The 20802-nt window shown below is 43.0% G+C and overlaps 1 protein-coding gene and 1 non-coding gene across 5 annotated transcripts in view; both read right to left on the reverse strand.

Annotated features, from left to right (window-relative positions):
- Positions 1–2249: 2249 nt before the first annotated feature.
- AFF2 (ALF transcription elongation factor 2) overlaps positions 2250–20802 on the reverse strand; it is a 523475-nt gene continuing 504922 nt past the window's right edge. For all 4 annotated transcript variants that reach the window (XM_081563763.1, XM_081563762.1, XM_081563761.1 and 1 more), the window contains 4 exons: positions 18385–18478; positions 15601–15653; positions 7436–7626; positions 2250–2885 (listed from right to left, as the gene is read on the reverse strand). In XM_081563763.1, coding sequence (XP_081419889.1) covers positions 2764–2885; positions 7436–7626; positions 15601–15653; positions 18385–18478 — 460 coding nt within the window. In that variant the 3' untranslated portion in view covers positions 2250–2763. The remainder of the gene's footprint in view (positions 2886–7435; positions 7627–15600; positions 15654–18384; positions 18479–20802) is intronic.
- Positions 6948–7020, reverse strand: TRNAG-UCC (transfer RNA glycine (anticodon UCC)). The gene has a single exon. It is a non-coding gene; the product is annotated as a tRNA-Gly (tRNA).

A 20802-nucleotide genomic window follows, 5' to 3' on the forward strand; every position in this document is an offset into this window, starting at 1 on the left:
ATGATATTTACATTGTGATGTTTAGGGACACAAAATGAATGCAGAGGATCAAAAGGAGTGGGGATAGTCTCAAGTGACTCTGAAATATCTCCAAATCAACGGAACTGTTCCCCACCTTCAGAGCTCTTTTAAAACCACCCGAGGGTGAAGCACTACCCCAACTCATTTTTTGTTAAAAGACTAGCTATAACTTAGAGACTCTGGAGTTTTCATTGGGATTTTCATGGAAATGATTCAAGATAATATAGACTTGAATAAAATCGGTGATTGTATTTCAGTCAAAAGCTGATGAGCCAAAATCAAAAGAAACAAAAGAAAAAGGAAGAGAAAGGTAGAAGAAAACAGAAAGAAGTCAAAAAGAAATTCTGTAAAATAGCAAATGTGGATAATAATTGGGGAAGTCCATATTTTAAAGCCATTAGGAAACAAACTGTATATGACTACTTCTAGTAGTGAGAACTTGACTTTGGTTTCCAGAGATTCAAGCAAAACACAGTAAAAAAAAAAAAAAAAAAAAAAAAAAAAAATTCTGGTTTCTTCGGTGTGTATGCCCAGCAGTGAGATTGCTGGGTCATATGGCAGTTCTATTCCCAGTTTTTTAAGGAATCTCCACACTGTTCTCCATAGTGGCTGTACTAGTTTGCATTCCCACCAACAGTGTAAGAGGGTTCCCTTTTCTCCACACTCTCTCCAGCATTTATTGCTTGTAGACTTTTGGATAGCAGCCATTCTGACTGGTGTGAAATGATACCTCATTGTGGTTTTGATTTGCATTTCTCTAATAATGAGTGATGTTGAGCATCTTTTCATGTGTTTGTTAGCCATCTGTATGTCTTCTTTGGAGAAATGTCTGTTTAGTTCTTTGGCCCATTTTTTGATTGGGTCGTTTATTTTTCTGGAATTCAGCTGCTGCGTGTACCCCAATGTTCATCGCAGCACTGTTTACAATAGCCAGGACATGGAAGCAACCTAGATGTCCATCAGCAGACGAATGGATAAGGAAGCTGTGGTACATATACACAATGGAATATTACTCAGCCATTAAAAAAAATACATTTGAATCGGTTCTACTGAGGTGGATGAAACTGGAGCCCATTATACAGAGTGAAGTAAGCCAGAAAGAAAAACACCAATACAGTATACTAATGCATATATATGGAATTTGAAAGATGGTAACGATAACCCTATATGTGAGACAGAATAAGAGACACAGATGCATAGAACAATTTTATGGACTCTGGGGGAGAAGGTGAGGGTGGGACGTTCTGGGAGAATGGCATTGAAGCATGTGTATTATCATATGTGAAACAGAACACCATTCCATGTTCGATGCATGAGACAAGGGCTCAGGGCTGGGGCAACGGGATGACCCAGAGGGATGGTATGGGGAGGGAGGTGGGTGGGGGGTCCAGGAAGGGGAACACATGTAAACCCATGGCTGATTCATGTCAATGTATGGCAAAAACTATTACAATATTGTAAAGTAATTAGCCCCCAACTAAAATAAATAATTAAAAAAAAAAAAGTCCTGCCAGTTATGAACCCACCAATCAACTGCAAAAGAGGCAGAGGTGTGCATTTCCTGGACAGTTGCCAGAGCCCTCTCATCTCTCATCTCTAAACTGGGGTGTAGCATCTAGGCTACTAGGGTATGTGCCACTGAACTGCCCTTCAAAGGGGAGCTTTACACAAAGAGAATCTCGGGTGAGGATTTACGTTTCAAATCATGGAGTTCGAAACGACTTATGCCAGCTGATGCCTTAAAGTTGTTGATATAAATGTTTTCACTCCTTCTCATCCTTGACATTTTTCAAATAGGGAATCAGGAAAGGGATACTAACTAAAAAGTCCTCTGGCTGCATGCCGGAGTACCATTCCAGAGTGGCATTGCTATGCTCATGAATTTTCTTAACACTCTTAAGTTTCCGATGTTGCTAAAACATCTAACCAGTGGGTTTCAACAATGAAAATTCTCATCTGAAAACTAAGTCTGTGGGAATCACAAAAGTTTAACAAAGGATTCTGAAATACGTTCTTATCTGGACAGAACAGCACAGTTTGGGGAATGGCTACTGCTGAAAATTTGAATCTTTGCAGGTCCTCTGTGTCTGCGTTCATACATAGACATATACAAGACATATATATATATATATATAAATATATATATACACACACACACACACACACACACACACACACACATATATGTATATATATGACATTTTGTTTCACTTCTCAAGAACCTGTTCTCAGTTGCTTTGCATTCTTTATTTTGGGTAGTGTGGGCCTAAAAAAAACACAATAAGGACTGTCATTCCATCAAGCACAAAAGAATGGTGGGATCTGTGAAATGCACAGAAAATACAGAAAAAATGACAAAGTAATAAAAGATACACTCCTCTCAAGGTGTACTGCCCACTTACAATGACTTCTGTTTTTCACAGATATCAAAAGAAACATCAAAACAAACATAATCAAAGAGAACTTTCCCAAATGAGTGGAGTTCCACCAGTGCCCATCGGCTCTGTTTTTCACAGATATCAAAAGAAACATCAAAACAAACATAATCAAAGAGAACTTTCCCAAATGAGTGGAGTTCCACCAGTGCCCATCGGCTCTGTTTTTCACAGATATCAAAAGAAACATCAAAACAAACATAATCAAAGAGAACTTTCCCAAATGAGTGGAGTTCCACCAGTGCCCATCGGCGCTCTGGTAGAGGTAGCATGGTGGGTGGCAAGGCTGGAGATGGGGGCGCAGCCACTACAACAAGTGGGCATCGATGCGCAGCCAGCACAGTCCCTGGCGAACGTAGCGGACGAGATTGGTCATGCTGCTGTGCTGCGTCAGGGTCCCCATCAACGTGTCCAGATGGCCAAAGAATTCTGAAAATCAGAGCAGACCTTAGTCAGGCGTTTAAATGACAGTAGGGCCATAAGCAGCACCCCAAGCACGTGGGCAATGGATGAGTTATACTTGGTTCATTCATTCATTCATTAGACACCAATTTCCAGAGTACCTACAAGGTGATCCAAACTTCATATGGATATTAAGCACTATGGTTTTAATCATTTGTTAGCTCCCCAAACTCCATAGCATAAATCATGTCTGTATTACTGTGATTAAGAAAACACAAATTCACCCAAATCTGTTAATTCATAGTAAGTTTTTTTCAAATTACTATACATTTTCTTAGACAGTGACCTCTAAAAGTACATTACAATCCTGTGGAGGTTTGTGAGATACACACACATATATCACAATATGCATATATTATATATAAAATATATTTGTCTAAATATTTACATATATGTTTATATAAACATATATAATATTTACAAATTGAAAATCTACACATAGTTATGTATCTAAATATATTTTATATAAAATATTGAATTTATATTTTTATATATTAAAAATTTATAGTTAGAAAGGTGTCTTTATACACAAAATGGTATATGATACCAAGCTGTTTCTCATTCTGTGTGTTATGCAATTGAAAATACTCTCTTTTCCTTTTGTCTAAATGACATGACTTCACTGATGTTTCTTGGCTTGATGTAGATATAACCAGTGAGCCTGGACTGCCGTTAGCACCATCGGTATCTAAGGCCAAGTCACTGTCTAGGAGGCATCTGACTTGGTTCCTCTTATTCCTTTAGCGAAGGAAAATAACCTGTAAGGATCTGTCACACAGCATGTCCCCTGGCCCCCTGGGACATGGATGGTAAGAGTGCGTTGCTGATTCCCCGCCAGCTAACTCAGGCAAGGAACAGCACTGAAGCCCTCCCTACTAAGCAGTGGGACCAGAGTCTCAGACTGTCTGCTTTGGGGTAGGGTGGGGGGAGTATGTCGGAAAAATTCTTTGATGTTCAGAAATCAGCTAGGCTTCTCCTTTCGTATGTCTGAATTGATTGGACTGGCACTGTGTCGATCTCCATGAGAAGCAGGCTCTTGTCCATGACAAAATGGATCCTATGCTGGCTGAGGGTGAGGTATCTTTGTGGAGGGAGAGGGAGGAGGTTTTGGAGACTACCCTCAAGTGGTTGGGATGCTCTCCTGCCTTCTTGTAAAGCAATTTCCATGCATGGGTTATGTGTGCTTGATTGCCCAGAAGATGGTGTTTCACTAAACAATGCATTGATTTTTCATGTTATATATAACATGTGGGCTCCTTCTCCATATATCAGGTTCATTTGATTATGTGATACTGTTTAACCTGTACTATGCAATAAAAGTAATTTCTGCTGATTAAGGAGTGAATTATTTTGGGCGTTGAAAATACTTTCTTCTGTAATACAATATTAAGGGAAATGTTAAAGGACCCAGTCGCTGTCGCGTGAATGTGAATGAGATGTCCCTTGGGTATTCTGCACACAGCCCGCGGTGGTGGCGTTCTTAAATAGGTACCCAGGTCACCATTTTAATAAGTGCTTCTAGTCAGCAGCTGGGAAGATAGGAAACTGGGCTTCTAGAACAAGGCCAGAGGGCAGAATCAGCCCTATTGGCCCATCTTCTGCAATGAGCCATCTGCAGCTATACAGGCAGGCAGACAGGGGGCAGGGGTGGAGACCTTCCACTGGAACAGCCAACCTCAGCCATTTCCATTGCATGACTGGGTGGGGACTTGTGCACATACATGGTAGTCTCTGGGGGGAGGGAGAGTTTCACTCAAAAGGGAAGCGCCTCAGTTTCCCCATGTCTATGGGGACAAGACAGATGTGGGAAGAGTCCCTCACTCTGAGAAGCTCAGAAATGACAAAGTGTGTGAAACTCAAGGTTGCAAACAGAAGATTCCAAACTAGGTCCTCTGTCTAGGCCCCTGAACAGCCTGCAGACCATGCAGGCAGGTGCAGTGCATTTCTGCTGGTGGAGTGACAGAGTCATGTTGACTCAGTAGTAGGCATGGACTTGAACAACTCCCTGACACATGTGCTGAGGACAAGATGAGTATCATCTCACTCAAACATCAGCCCAGCCACTACAGTGCTCCTGGGAAGTTCTGTGGTAAATTTAGAAGGAGTTACTTTACCGGATTTGAAAATGTATGCAATTATGAAGGAAATCCATAAATATTGAACTGCCCCCCAGTTACCAGTGCAACATAAGACAGAGAAGAGTGGAGGCAGATAAGCTAGGCAAGACTTGAGATGCTTATGCCTTCATGATTAATTCTAGAACTCGTGGATTGGCCTGCTTGTCTGGGTCAGTTGTCTTTGGATTTCCAGAAGCTGAGGAAAGTGGTCAAGTTAAGAACTGTCTCTTACTCAGATAAGTGAGAACTCACTGAAGGTTTCTGAGGATGCATTATTAATTCTGCCCTCTAGATGGACAGTGCATCCTGTAGGTTAACAGTTCGGACTCTGAAATCTGATAGTTCTCCATTCAATTTCTGCTTTCAGTATGATGAGCTGTGATATCATGGGTGAATTTCTGAACCTCACTGAGCCTCAGTTTCTACATCTAGGAAATTGGGATAAATGAGATGACAAATGATAAAACAAAGAGTACAGCACCTGGCATATAGAAATTGCTGCATGAACACATAGAACCAACACATGCAAATAACCCCAGGAGTCAGTGTTAATAGTTGGGTTGAGGGTTAAAGTCCCAAATTATGGAATATGCTTTGATAGCCATAGAATCTGAATTATATGCCATCATATGGAATACGGAGAAGGCAATGGCACCCCACTCCAGTACTCTTGCCTGGAAAATCCCATGGACAGAGGAGCCTGGTAGGCTACAGTCCATGGAGTCGCTAAGAGTTGGACATGACTGAGCAACTTCACTTTCACTTTTCCCTTTCATGCACTGGAGAAGGAAATGGCAACCCACTCCAGTACTCTTGCCTGGAGAATCCCAGGGACAGCGGAGCCCAGTGGGCTGCCGTCTGTGGAGTCGCACAGAGTCGGACACGACTGAAGCGACTTAGCAGCATATGGAATAAGGAAAGGGAAAGAAATATTTGTAGGATTTCTACCTTGTACCTGATATTTTATGCTAGGTGACTGACACATCCTGTTTTATTCCACCCATTTCTTATCATCCTTGTGGGTAGTTTCACTGTCATCCTGTCTTCATTATATCCATTATAGAAATGGAAGCTAGGGAGTACCTCACAGATTTCAGTAACTGTCTGAGGTCACCCAGCCAGTAACTGACATGATTCAAGCTTAAATGATTAGGCTTCAAAATCTGCACCCTTTCTAGTTCTGTGGGACTGTTTCCTGCCTGCTGAGTGATCCCGCAGTAGAGATGCAGCCAGGAGGAGGGGCCAGTAACTCATAGGAACTTCCCTCTGCATCTCAGTGGCCTGCACCCCCAGCCTGATTCCATGAAACTCCTGTTACTGCCCGGGACCCAAGCCCACTCCATGCTGCTTGTACCATGTCATGTCCTGGCAGGAGCCACCAGTGCATGTGGGCCATGAATTTTTACCTGTATCTGGCCAGATGTTTCTGCTGCTCTAAAACTCGGGTCACCTCTTTGCAATCTGATCTGAAAGACCCACATCTGTCCCCACCCTAACTACAGTGGGTCTTTTGCTAACTGCTGCTCCAGAATCACCAAAGTCCACTGAATGGCCAGGGCCAAAGTATGGTTTCTTTGAACTTTCTATCTTCATTAGGATAGTGAGGCTTCAGGGTGAACCTGGGTGACAGCTAGGGTCACAGATGCAGCTTGAGTGGTGGAGGACCATTAACTCACCCTCTGGTGAAGCAGGGTCCTCCCTGCATTTGTTTTGTAGCAAACCTCATGTGTTCTCATGAATGGGGCCCTGATCCTTCGTCCCAAGTGTCAGTGGGTGAAAAACACTAGCTGAGCCTTGACTCTGGTTTCTGAATGCAAGCCACATTATCAGGTGCCCTGGGACTGATGATTATTATCTTCAATAATTTTTTAAAAATATATTTTGGCTGCACCACACAGCATGTGGGATCTAGTTCCCTGACCAGGGATTGAACCTGGGACCCCTGCATTGGAAGCTCAGAGTCTCAACCACTGGACCACCAGGGAAGTCCCTGGAGCTGATGAATATAATGAAGATAGAAGGCCATGGTGCAACCTCACTTCTCTTTAAAAAAAAAGCCAATAGTATCTTGATCCCAATTAACTTGCAAATTATTCTTTTTGCTTTGCTCTGTTTCTGTATGTCGATCCTTATCATTGAATGAAAATATGAAAAAGACATTTGACAATACATCATAATTCATGTTACTTTAAGTTTTAAAGGAGAATTCGATTCTAGATCTTTTCGCTCTCTTCACAAAAACTGGTCACTGAGTCGACCCTGATCTCACCCCTTCTTCCCTCGTCTAGCCTTAGAAATTAGACCAACAGAAAGAGAAGGTCACCATGAGAAACTCAAGCCCTTCAAAGCAGGTTGAATCTACCATGGCCCATGAGCAACCAGTTGAACAGACCAGCATACCTTTGTTCTCTCTTGTCAGTTTTTCAGCCATGTCCCAGTGTTCATAGCCCTGTAACACGTTGCTCGTGATGTTGACGTGGCTGGCAGCCATGTGGTGAATGCGCTGTGGGATGGTGACTGGGCCGTTGTTACAGTTCTCCATTGCGTTGCTGGGAGAGACGTTGTTGAGAGACACTGGGGACGGAGTATTCCTGGGGGATGGGAAGAGACAGGCCTTGTTAGGCTGCTAGGGGAGAGTGACAATAGCATTTTAGCCCTCCCTCATCATACTGGGACCTTTTGAGGATGTGATTTGCCACAGCGAGGTTTGGCATGGTGAACACCTATGAAGCTTGCTCTTGCATCCTACCAACTCTTCTCAGAGGACACCCTACAGCTTTCACCCACACAGTAGTTTTCTCCTGAGGCCTCTGTATAGAAAGAGCTTATTATGACCCCCTCCCCACTGTTCCTGCCTCATCCAACCAACCCACCCAGGGCTACAGTGCCAGGCTGTAGAAAGAGCCATCCTTCTCCTTTTCTAACTTTAAACACAGAATTCTGACTGCCTTTGGCAACCACTGATGACTCTGTGCATGTTGCTACTTTGTTTTAAAATACCAGAGAGAGAGCTGGGTGAAGCTTTCTCTGGCATTAATTCTACCCACAAATGTAGCTCTTACTTTGAATACATATAACAAGTCTTCTGATGTTCCAGAGAAAGAATCAGCTCAGAGTTATGATGCTTTCTCTACCTGCTGCCAGAATGGATATTGGCACTTAGAAAAACTTGATGTGCTATACTGGTCTCTTATCAAAATGTTTTGTGGAAACCACGGTGACAGTTTGCTCCAAATACAGTCACCACAATAAGCAAAGTATGATCCTTAAAAGGCCCCCAAGGAGCAGTAGTAGGGAAGCTGGAAAAAAGTAAGATTCTGAATATCACTTTAGGATTCTTTAAGACCTGCTACAGGATGGCTGTTAATTGCTGACAGTTCACCTGTACACTGGGTTATAAAGAAATGTCCTGGGAATTCCTACTTTGGGAAGCATCAATGTTTGGAGGTAGATTTTTGTTTAATTCTTTAATATCAGTAACAAGAAGTCACCTGCTGGCTGCACATGGCATGGAGGGTGAGGGCTTAGGTCATGGACAGTCCCAAAGGCTGGGTTGCTGCCTGTGCCTATGAGCCAGGTCAATACACATCTCTGCTCTCCCCATATTCTTTCAACCAGGCTTTGAATGCCCAGTAAAATGCACACTTTATTATGATTGAACATTTGGGGGAGTAACAGAAATGAGGGAAAGCTGTTTCTTGGATTCCTTCTTCCTCCCAACACACTCCTCCCATCATTAGGAACCTTCTCTCACTCTCCCTCCCCTTTACCAGCCACTTGTTGCCAACTACATTCCAGGGTGACTATATTCCTCAGAGCCAACCCCTGCTCCTAGAACACATGTGCACCCTGACAGGCACCCATGGAGGATTTGGGAGAACAGCAGTCCCCATGTACCAAAATGCTGAAGGGGGGAAGACTCAATCTGGGAGCAATCGAACCAATATGGTCACCTGAGATTCACACAGGCTGTGCCTCATGAGAGCTTTGGTCCACTTCTACAAACACAGTATATCTTCTGGTAGGTTCTAGTATGAGGGGTAAAGTGAATCCCCACACTTGCTCTGCACTTGTGTGATGTAAGAGTATGTGAAGATTTGCCTGCTCTGTTTATAACTTCTGAGATGTGTGATATTCTTGATGTAAAGATTTATTTTCAAGGTAGGTTGGGGTCAGAGGAATAGTTAAACTCAGGGACCTGGGCACAGAAGGTTAACATAAAAGCAGTGAATGCTGGATTTTTTTTTCATGGCAGGTTGGAAATGCTATTATCTGGTCTCTCCCCTGTCTCCACCCCAGTGGTGGTCATTAATCCTTAAATGTCAATTTACAGCAAGAAAGGAAAACGTCCTCATTTGTGATCTCTAGAGAAAATTATAAAGGTGTCAGTGTCACAAACATTGAGAGGGGGACCATGTGGTGCTCGAAAAGTTCTGGAATCCCAGGGACTAAGACTCTCGCCTCAGGCTCCTGAGTCCCTCCCTTTGCTGGAACCTTCATGGACTGCAAGAAAAGGATGGATTCAATGATTTCCAATCATGCCCAGAAGTCCCAAGGGGAAACATATCACCTCTGTTTACCTCATATATCCCGAAATGGCCTTTTCAGTTTATAACATTGAGGAGCTATTGAGGGGCTTTCTTTCCCTTCCACTTGGTGTTTTCTTTTAAATAATCAGTGGTGGAGGCGAGGAGAATGAGGGCATGGTTTGCCTTTGGTCATGACTGACCTGGCATGAGGCTCCGTGAGCTGATCTGGCGTGGAGCGTGCCTGAACTTCCAGAACATCACATCATACACGTGAAATCTACTAGTCAAAGCCTGCCTAAGACAGTGCTCCTCTGGCTGAAAGGGCTGTTGCAGTACTCCTCTTAGTGTGCTTTCAGCTCCATCTTGGCTCTCCCCACAGCTGGGGTTTCATTCTTGAGTTCTCTGTCTGTGGATCTGCTTCAGATCTTATGCTTTTCTTCATGTCCATGACACATGGCCATAAGTGTGCACACACCAGCACAGGCTTCCACTACCCACAGCATGAGCATTCTAGATCCCCACCATTCACTCTTGCCTCCCAGCCACACTCGCCCCCTGCTGCTCCTGGTAGTCACTAGCCTTGCCCCTATCTAAGAAGGTGGTGGTGTCTGGCTGCTTTGAATGCACTTCCCCCAGGGATCTGCATAGCTCATTGTCTCATCATCCTTCCTTAATGTCCCTATTGAAGATCCTCCTCCCCCAAGCCAAGCAGCCCTTTCTATCCCCCTTCCTTGTTTTAATTTCCTCTATGACATTTAGCATATGCATTCTTTTTCTACTGTCTTTCTCTTCCAAAAGAATGTGAAATAGACAGGGATCCCTGTCTATTTCATCCAGTGCCATTCCCAGCATGTACAATGGTGCCTGGTATACATAACATGTACTCAATACCAGTTAGATAAGTGAATGGATTGCCTTCCAGTGATCCCTCTGTTATTATATGGTATCCACTACACATGAGGTGCTCTGGAGAGGGAAGAAAAATAATGTAGAGCAGCACACGGATAGGGGATAAATACTTTGGTAAAGTGCCTGGCAGAGTGTCTCATACACAGTAGGCAGGCAATAAATCTTTGATGAATAAAATAATGAGCAATCCCTTGCATTCCTATACTCCAATAATGAGAAAACAGAAAGAGAAATTAAGGAAACAATACCATTCACCATTGCAACAAAAAGAATAAAATAGTTAGGCATATATCTACCTAAAGAAACAAAAGACTTATATATAGAAAACTATAAAACACTGATGAAAGAAATCAAAGAGGACACCAACAGATGGAGAAATATACCGTGTTCATGGATTGGAAGAATTAATATAGTGAAAATGAGTATTCTACCCAAAGCAATCTATAGATTCAATGCAATCCCTATCAAGCTACCAATGGTATTTTTCACAGAACTAGAACAAATCATCTCACAATTTGTATGGAAATATAAGAAACCTCGAATAGCCAAAGCAATCTTGAGGAAGAAGAATGGAACTGGAGGAATCAACCTGCCTGACTTCAGGCTCTACTACAAAGCCACAGTCATCAAGACAGTATGGTACTGGCACAAAGATAGAAATATAGATCAATGGAACAAAATAGAAAGCCCAGAGATAATCCCACACACCTATGGACACCTTATCTTCGACAAAGGAGGCAAGAATATACAATGGAGAAAAGACAATCTCTTTAACAAGTGGTGCTGGGAAAACTGGTCAACCACTTGTAAAAGAATGAAACTAGAACACTTCCTAACACCGTACACAAAAATAAACTCAAAATGGATTAAAGATCTAAACGTAAGACCAGAAACTATAAAACTCCTAGAGGAAAACATAGGCAAAACACTCTCCGACATAAATCACAGCAGGATCCTCCATGACCCACCTCCCAGAATATTGGAAATAAAAGCAAAAATAAACAAATGGGACCTAATTAAAATTAAAAGCTTCTGCACAACAAAGGAAACTATAAGCAAGGTGAAAAGACAGCCTTCAGAATGGGAGAAAATAATAGCAAACGAAGCAACAGTCAAACAATTAATCTCAAAAATATACAAGCAACTTCTGCAGCTGAATTCCAGAAAAATAAACGACCCAATCAAAAAATGGGCCAAAGAACTAAACAGACATTTCTCCAAAGAAGACATACAGATGGCTAACAAACACATGAAAAGATGCTCAACATCACTCATTATTAGAGAAATGCAAATCAAAACCACAATGAGGTATCATTTCACACCAGTCAGAATGGCTGCTATCCAAAAGTCTACAAGCAATAACTGTTGGAGAGGGTGTGGAGAAAAGGGAACCCTCTTACACTGTTGGTGGGAATGCAAACTAGTACAGCCACTATGGAGAACAGTGTGGAGATTCCTTAAAAAACTGGGAATAGAACTGCCATATGACCCAGCAATCCCACTGCTGGGCATATACACCGAGGAAACCAGAATTGAAAGAGACGCGTGTACCCCAATGTTCATCGCAGCACTGTTTACAATAGCCAGGACATGGAAGCAACCTAGATGTCCATCAGCAGACGAATGGATAAGGAAGCTGTGGTACATATACACAATGGAATATTACTCAGCCATTAAAAAAAATACATTTGAATCGGTTCTACTGAGATGGATGAAACTGGAGCCCATTATACAGAGTGAAGTAAGCCAGAAAGAAAAACAACAATACAGTATACTAATGCATATATATGGAATTTGAAAGATGGTAACGATAACCCTATATGCGAGACAAAATAAGAGACACAGATGCATAGAACAATTTTATGGACTCTGAGGGAGAAGGTGAGGGTGGGACGTTCTGGGAGAATAGCATTGAAACATGTATATTATCATATGTGAAACAGAACACCTTTCCATGTTCGATGCATGTGACAAGGGCTCAGGGCCGGGGCAATGGGATGATCCAGAAGGATGGGATGGGGAGGGAGGTGGGTGGGGGGTCCAGGAAGGGGAACACATGTAAACCCATGGCTGATTCATGTCAATGTATGGCAAAAACTATTACAATATTGTAAAGTAATTAGCCCCCAACTAAAATAAATAAATTTATAAAAAAAAAAAAAAGAATGAGCAATTCCTTATTGAAAAGAGCAAACAGTCTAACGGGGAGAAGAATCCATTAATTTCTGGCAAACTAGGATAAGTGCCAAAAGTGATGTGTAGACGAAGAGCTGTGGGAGTTCTAGGGGCAAGATCACTTATGTTTTCCAACTTAAAAAGTAATAATGACAACAAAACTTGGCAGTGGCAGCAACTGCTATTTGTTAAAGTTGCTGTGCACCAAGCATGGTGCTCTGGGCTTCACTGATATTATCTCCAAGCCTCATGACAACTCTGTGGGTGAGTTTCTGCTGCCACTGTTTCACAGATGACAAGAGGGCTCAGAAAAGATCAGCTCCTTTTTTGAGAGCCACACAGCAGATGGTCAAAGAGCTGGGATTTGAAAGGTCTGTTTTCCTGCAAAGTCCATTTTCCTTCCATTCCACCAACTTACCTTCAAGTCCTACCTTCCCTCTACTAGGTTTCCCTCGATGTGGGTATCCACCTCGAGCCTCACCCCTGAGTCCACATTAGCTTGTTCCTACCACTCTTTCCGGGCTCTTCCCATATTTGCAGAGGCACAGCCCTCCCTAAGCTTGGGGAGAAGTTTTGCTTGATAGAAATGTTCCCTCCAGCGACAACCAAACTCTTTGCAGTCCTTTTATTGGACAATGTCCCCAACTAGGGGACATCTTCTCTTCCAACCCTTTCGATATAGCACCCAAGGCCCCCAGTGTACTGAAACAGCTCTTCTAAAAGCCTCAAATGGCCTTCTTCTGTCCTCCTTCCATAGCCTTCTGTTTTTATTCTCTCTGGGTGACATCTGAGACTGCTGCCCCTCCCTTTTTTAGCATCTCCATGATGTTGTTACAGTGACTCTCTATTGGGACTGAAAGCACTGGTGCACCCCCTGTTTCTGCATGGCCTGTGAGCTACAAATGGTTTGAAAAGATGAACATATGCAATCAATTTGATGAATGAGAACACTACATTTGAACCCCAAGAGCACAAAATGTTATTTTTGCAAAATTCCTTTCTTCTCCTTAACAGACTAGTATTCTAAAACTGCAATGAATTTCATCATTAAGATTTTTGTGGAAACTTGTTTTCTCTCATATTCGTTTTACATAACAACCTCAGTTTTGCGTCTGGACAAGCAAATCCCCAAATATGTATTATCTGGCCCTCTGCAGCAAAGATTTGCTGACCCCTGCTCTATCTTGAGCAGATTTTTCTTCTCCTTCCAACTTATTCTTTGCACTGTCTTCACGGTCAGGGTCAGGGGAGGCTTCTTCTGGAAGGATCGTGAGAGGTCTGGTGTGGGGCCAGATCCTCATCCACTGGGGGATGCAGGCTATAGTGTTGCTAGCAGGCAAAGAAGCCCTCCCTGGCCACCCAGGGAGGCCCAAGCTCTCTTTTTCTTGGGTGTCCACAGAACTTTGTTCAGATCTGCCCCCTCCTGCCACTGGAGCACGTGCTTCTGGAGTACAGGGAGCCTATGGCATTCAGTGCATCCCCAGCCTCTCATAGGGAAATGCACCCAAAGTTGGGCTGAATGAATGGGCTGTAACCCCTGGGCAACCGTTTTGAGTTGCCTCATTCAAAAGCTCTCTGACCTACCAAAGGGAGTGTGCTTTCTTCAGACAGAAGCTGCTTTAAAAAATCATTTCAGGAGGCTTTTAATGTGACTTCACAAGCTTAGAATGTGTTTGAGTTCTTTCGTTGCAGAATTAAAAAACTTTTTCCCAGTGATTCTTGAATGGGCACTTACCTGAATTTGCCCTTGCTTTACTCCGTGTTCAGAGAAAACAGCTTTCTCTGGGCCTGTGGTCTCGCTTTTGTCCGTCAATATAAGAGAGAGACCTAATTCAACAGTTTAAACGGTACTTCCTTTCAATACAGTAATTGAGTTGGCACATAGCTTTTAATGGATCTGTTCCCTCATTCGGAATGTTTTTTATGATCTTAGTGTTCACAGTCTCACTCCTTTGGGAGTGTGCTTTGTAGATATTTATAAAGCGGCAAAAGAGACTATTTCACTGTTCAAGAAAGTGTTTTGATCAGAGACATAAGAATTTTGAAGTGGTGAAAAATGGAGGGAAAGGCAGCTCTTTTCAAAAGAATACATCTACTGTTGGGAAGTGGGCTTGCAGTGGTCAGAGAGGTATTGGACTCAGAGGAGAAACGAATGCTCAGGCAGGTAAGTGTGGACACACAGCTAGTTCAGGGCTGAGACAGAACTAGGATTCTGAATTGCCCTCTGAAATGGAACCTCTCTTCAGAGGAGGCTCTGATGTCATCGGGTCTGGCCTTTCATTGCAGAGAGAATAGGCTCTCTTAGTTTTACCCTGGGAACTGAGGGCAGCCTTGGGCCCGGGTCAACTGTTTTACTGGCTCCCACCCCGCTGCTGGAAGGCTGAGCTGCTCCAAGCCCATACAGCTCTAAGGACAGCTGTGGAGTGGGTGAGTTCATTGAGCCTCAGGCCGGCAGTATAGTAGATGCTTTTACATTTTAGGGCAGGGAATTTTAGTATTAATATAAAAATCATCATGAAGGCTCAGATAATTGGCTGACGAAGTGCCTTCACATTTTCAGCACTATTATGCCTTCGGTTTTATTAAAGCACTTACCATATATCAATGAATATTTCATTGGTCTTTCATTACTGAGTGAATCATTGAAAAACCACTGCAGTGGAGGTAACTCTACCCTGCCTCCCCGAAATGGCATGGTGCTTGCCATCTCATTAACTGATATTTTTATGGTCGTCATTTGGCTTAAAGATCAAATAGTGAAAGAAATTTGGAATCACATCCTGTTAAACTTTTCTGTCCTGCCATTAGCGGAAACCTGACTAGAATTCTGTGTACATCCAAATTATCGTAATCTCAGAATTAACCTTTGTGCCCGGCTTGTCAATACCAAATATTTGGGGTCTATTCAATCACTGATTTTCATGAAAAAAACAATTTTCAGAAGATACTTACTGTCCATTGCCTACCCATGGAGATGGTATCTGAGAGACTCTTGGAGCATTTTGCTAAAAGAGAGAAACAGAGAGGGAAATGAGGACATGTATTTTGTGTTTTATTAATTCAGAAACAGATGGAAGTGTGATTTAGAGTACATTAATATTGATTGCAGCATTTTGGGATGCCTCCTGTTTCGTTAGCAGAGCTGGGATGTATGTGCACGTCAGCACACCACGACGCACACTCGATGAAAATAGCTGGTTAGGATAATTAGTGGGCTCCAATCAGGACCATGAAAGTCACTTGATGAAAGATCTTATATACTAAAAGGCCCAGTGAAATCAGACTCAGTTCTCCAAGAAGTGGTTTAATTATCCTCATCTGAAATTTATTCTGCAAAACAAGCTCTTCAGAGTACAGACAAGCTTTTCACCTTTAGCTCCAGTTGCAAACTTTTTCCCTGGGATGAAAGTTGGCTTGTCATTTCTAAAATCCCAGGAACTGGCCAGAACCAAGCAGCCTTTGTCTGTGTGTCTGTGTATCACCTGGATTTGCTATCATCACATGCATATCCTCATGGCTGATGATTTTCCCTGTTGAGCAGTGTAACCGGCCCAGGGCTGCCCTGCAGTGAAATGCTAAACATTCTTTTCCCTCTGATGGGCCAGTTTAAAGAATGGGCCTCCTTGAAAAGGGAGCCCTCCTACACTGCTGGTGGAAATGTAAACTGGTGCAGCCACTATGGAGAATAGTATGGAGGTGCCTCAAAAAAAACTAAGAATAGAATGGCCATATGATCCAGCAATCCCATTTTGGGGCATATATCAGGAAAAACATCTAATTTCAAAAGATACATGTATCCCTATATTCACAGCAGCACTATTTGCAGTAGTCAACACATGGAAGCACACCAAAATGTTCATTGACAGAGGAATGAATAAAGAAGATGTGGTTCATATATACCATGAATTATGACTCAGCCATTAGCAGCAACATGGATGGACCTAGGAATCAACATCATACTAAGTGAAGTAAGTCAGAAAGAGAAAAACAAACACCATATCACATCTCTCATATGTGGAATCTAAAATGACACAAATGAACATATCTAAGGACTAGAAATAAACTCACAGACATAGATAATAGACTTGTGGTTCTCAAGGGGGAGGGAGTTGGGGAAGAGAAGGAATAGGAGTTTGGAATTATCAGAGGTAAACTACTATAAATAGGATGGATAAACAACAAGGTCCTACTGTTTAGCACAGGAAACTATATTCAATATCCTCCTATAAACCAGAATGGAAAAAGAACATGAAAAAGAATGTATATATGTATATAACTGAATCACTTTGTTGTGCAGCAGAAATTAACACAACACTGTATATCAACTACACTTCAACACAATCCATTTTAAGAAAAGAACGGGCCTCCTCTATTTTCATGGCTGTACCCTTGGGGAGCATGGGAAATCCTGACACTCAGCACCGCTTCAATAGAACAATGATCAGATCGTTAGAATGACCTCAGCAGGTGGGAGCTTCCTGTTTTGAACCTCAAAGAGGCTCAATGCTCTGCCAGAGGAGTGAGTTACTTAACATCTGTTTGGTATTTTGCAGTGCACTGAACACTGCGCAGGACAGGACACAGAGAATGGAGGCTAGGGCTGTGGCTCAGAGTGCCCCCACAGGGCCAGCATCAGCATCGCTCAGGGACTTGTTCAAAATGCCCATTCTTAGGACCTGTCCCAGACTGCCATCTTCAAGACACCTTTCCAGAGCCCAGGTGGTGACTGCAGACACATGGTCATGGGCAGCTGCTGCATTTGACCGCATTCACAAGCACTAGATTTATGATGGCCACACCACATGAGAGCTGCTCTTTTCCCAACTGAATGGACATTCTCACATAATCGTGCACCCCTACCCACTGGCTTTGAATGTCTGAGGTAAGGTCAGGATTTGATTCATTTCAAACAACTGCTTTGATGCAACTGAGCCATGTCATCTGACGCACTTGGCAAAAAGTAATATGACTAAATAAAAAAAAAATTGTCCTTTTCTTTCAAGGCCTTGAGCCCTCAACTCTAACACATGATCAGCATTGACAGGTGGAAGGAAGCAGCAGAAGGTCCACGGAGCCTCAGCCAATGACACCTGGCACAGTTGCCAGGCCCAGCTCCAGGCTTGCCGTTTTTATGTGGGCTCGTTCCCACATCTTGGCATTGCATCTTGTGGTTCAAATATCTCATTTTCCTTGCAAATAAAAAACACCAGCTCCCTAGAGGATGAGTTTGTTGATTTATTGTTGGTTTATTTTCACAAAGCCAAAGTTATCAGTTGTCTTCAACTGCAACCACTATCTTCAACACTCCCCATGGCCAAAGGGACCCTGGGGGTGTGACTGTGCCCTCAGAGCCCAGGGTAGCTGTGGTGACTTCTCTCACTGCAGAGAAATTTCTAGGCTGTCATCTCACGTAATGTGAGCCATGTTCTGCAGGCAGTCCACAGTGCAGGCAGAAGGGATCACCATCCTGACTGGACCCAGGAAGGTGCCCAGGCCCACTTGTTCACTCCAGAGCATCATCAGGGGATTGAACTATGGTACCTTCTCTCCCTGGAATTGGATCAAACCCAAGCTCTCTGCTGAGCTCCAAAGGAGAGGTGCGATGGCCATGGCTGGCCAGGATGCGGAAAGTTCAGCCTTCGGTAGTGACAACCGTGACATTTCATAACATGCCTGCCATGTCTCATTAGTGATTTAATCACCCAGGACCTATAAATTACACAAAATAAGGATTACCTTAAAATATTCCATCAGTGATCTGGAGTACTTCACGGCGTGGTCCCTCTTCAGTTTGAACATCCTCAGGTAGAGAAGTGACAGGCATCGGTAGCTGTGATGATGAGGAAAGGAGCACATTAATGCCAACGCTTCCTCAGACCTATTCATTAAAATACAACTCCCACCTGCAGCTCCTCTCCTATGGTTGCTGAGGGACATAAGTGACAAACAGAAAATTGTTTAAAAAGAAGGAATAAGCATAGAACAGGGAACTATATTTAACATCATGTGATAAACCATAAACCATAATGGAAAAGAATATGAAAGAGAATATATATGTAACACCCAGGACTGATCTCCTTGAGGATGGACTGGTTGGATCTCCTTGCAGTCCAAGGGACTCTCAAGAGTCTTCTCCAACACCACAGTTCAAAAGCATCCATTCTTCGGCGCTCAGCTTTCTTCACCGTCCAACTCTCACATCCATACATGACCAGTGGAAACACCATAGCCTTGACTAGATGGACCTTTGTCAGGAAAGTAATGTCTCTGCTTTTTAATATGCTATCTAGGTCTGTCATAACTTTCCTTGCAAGGAGGAAGCGTCTTTTAATTTCATGGCTGCAATCACCGTCTGCAGTGATTTTGAAGCCCCCCAAAAATAAAGTCAGCCACTGTTTCCACTGTTTCCCTGTCTATCTGCCATGAAGTGATGGGACCAGATGCCATGATCTTAGTTTTCTGAATGTTGAGCTTTAAGCCAACTTTTTCACTCTCCTCTTTCACTTTCATCAAGAGATTCTTTAGTTCTTCTTCGCTTTCTGCCATAAGGGTGGTGTCACCTGCATATCTGAGCTTATTGATATTTCTCCCAGCAATCTTGATTCCAGCTTGTGCTTCATCCAGGCCAGCGTTTCTCATGATGTACTCTGCATATAAGTTAAATAAGCAGGGTGACAATATACAGCCTTGATGTACTCCTTGTCCTATTTGGAACCAGTCTGTTGTTCCATGTCCAGTTCTAACTGTTGCTTCCTGACCTGCATACAGGTTTCTCAAGGGGCAGGTCAGGTGGTCTGGTATGCCCATCTCTTTCAGAATTTTCCACAGTTTATTGTGATTCACACAGTCAAAGGCTTTGGCATAGTCAATAAAGCAGAGGTAGATGTTTTTCTGGAACTCTTACTTTTTTGATGATCCAGCAGATGTTGGCGATTTGATCTCTGGTTCCTCTGCCTTTTCTAAAACCAGCTTGAACATCTGGAAGTTCACGGTTCACGTATTGCTGAAGCCTGGCTTGGAGAATCTTCAGCATTGCTTTACTACCATGTGAGATGAATGCAATTGTGCAATAGTTTGAGCATTCTTTGGCATTGCCTTTCCTTGGGATTGGAATGAAAACTGACCTTTTCCATCCTAAAGGAGATCAGTCCTGGTTTTTCATTGGAAGGACTGATGTTGAGGCTGAAATTCCAATACTTTGGCCACCTGATGCGAAGCACTGACTCATTTGAAAAGACCGTGATGTGGGGAAAGACTGAGGGCAGGAGGAGAAGGGGACGACAGAGGATGAGATGGTTGGATGGCATCATTGACTCGATGGACATGGGTTTGGGTGGACTTCAGGAGTTGGTGATGGACAGGGAGGCCTAGCGTGCTGCGGTTCATGGGGTCACAAAGAGTCAGACATGACTGAGCGACTGAACTGAACTGAGTCACACAAGCTGGAATCAAGATTGACGGGAGAAAGATAAATAACCTCAGATACACAGATGACACCACCCTTAGGGTAGAAAGTGAAGAAGAACTAAAGAGCCTCTTGATGAAAATGAAAGAGGAGAGTGAAAAAGTTGGCTTAAAACTCAACATTCAGAAAACTAAGATCATGGCACCCGATCCCATCACTTCATGGCAAATAGATGGGGAAACAATGAAAACAGTCAGAGACTTTATTTGCTTGGGCTCCAAAGTCACTGCAGATGGTGACTGCAGTCATGAAATTAAAGACACTTGTTCCTTGGAAGAAAAGCTAAGACAAACCTAGACAGCGTATTAAAAAGCAGAGACATTACTTTGTTGACAAAGGTCCGTTTAGTCAAACTATGTTTTTTCCAGTAGTTATATATAGAAGTGAGCATTGGACCATAAAGAAAGTTGAGTGCTGGAGAATTGATGCTTTTGAACTGTGGTGTTGGAGAAGACTCTTGAGAGTCCCTTGGACTGCAAGGAGATCAAACCCATCAATCCTAAAGGAAATCAGTCCTGAATATTTATTGGAAGGACTGATGCTGAAGTTGAAACTCCAAAACTTTGGCCACCTGATCCGGAGAATTGACTCCTTAGAAAAGACCCTGATGCTGGGAAACATTGAAGGCAGGACGAGAAGGGGAAGACAGAGGATGAGATGGTTGGATGGCATCACGGACATGATGGACA

The sequence above is a fragment of the Giraffa tippelskirchi genome, chromosome X (genome assembly GCF_054371585.1).
Source record: "Giraffa tippelskirchi isolate mGirTip1 chromosome X, T2T-mGirTip1v1.2.pri, whole genome shotgun sequence".
Lineage (NCBI taxonomy): Eukaryota > Metazoa > Chordata > Mammalia > Artiodactyla > Giraffidae > Giraffa > Giraffa tippelskirchi.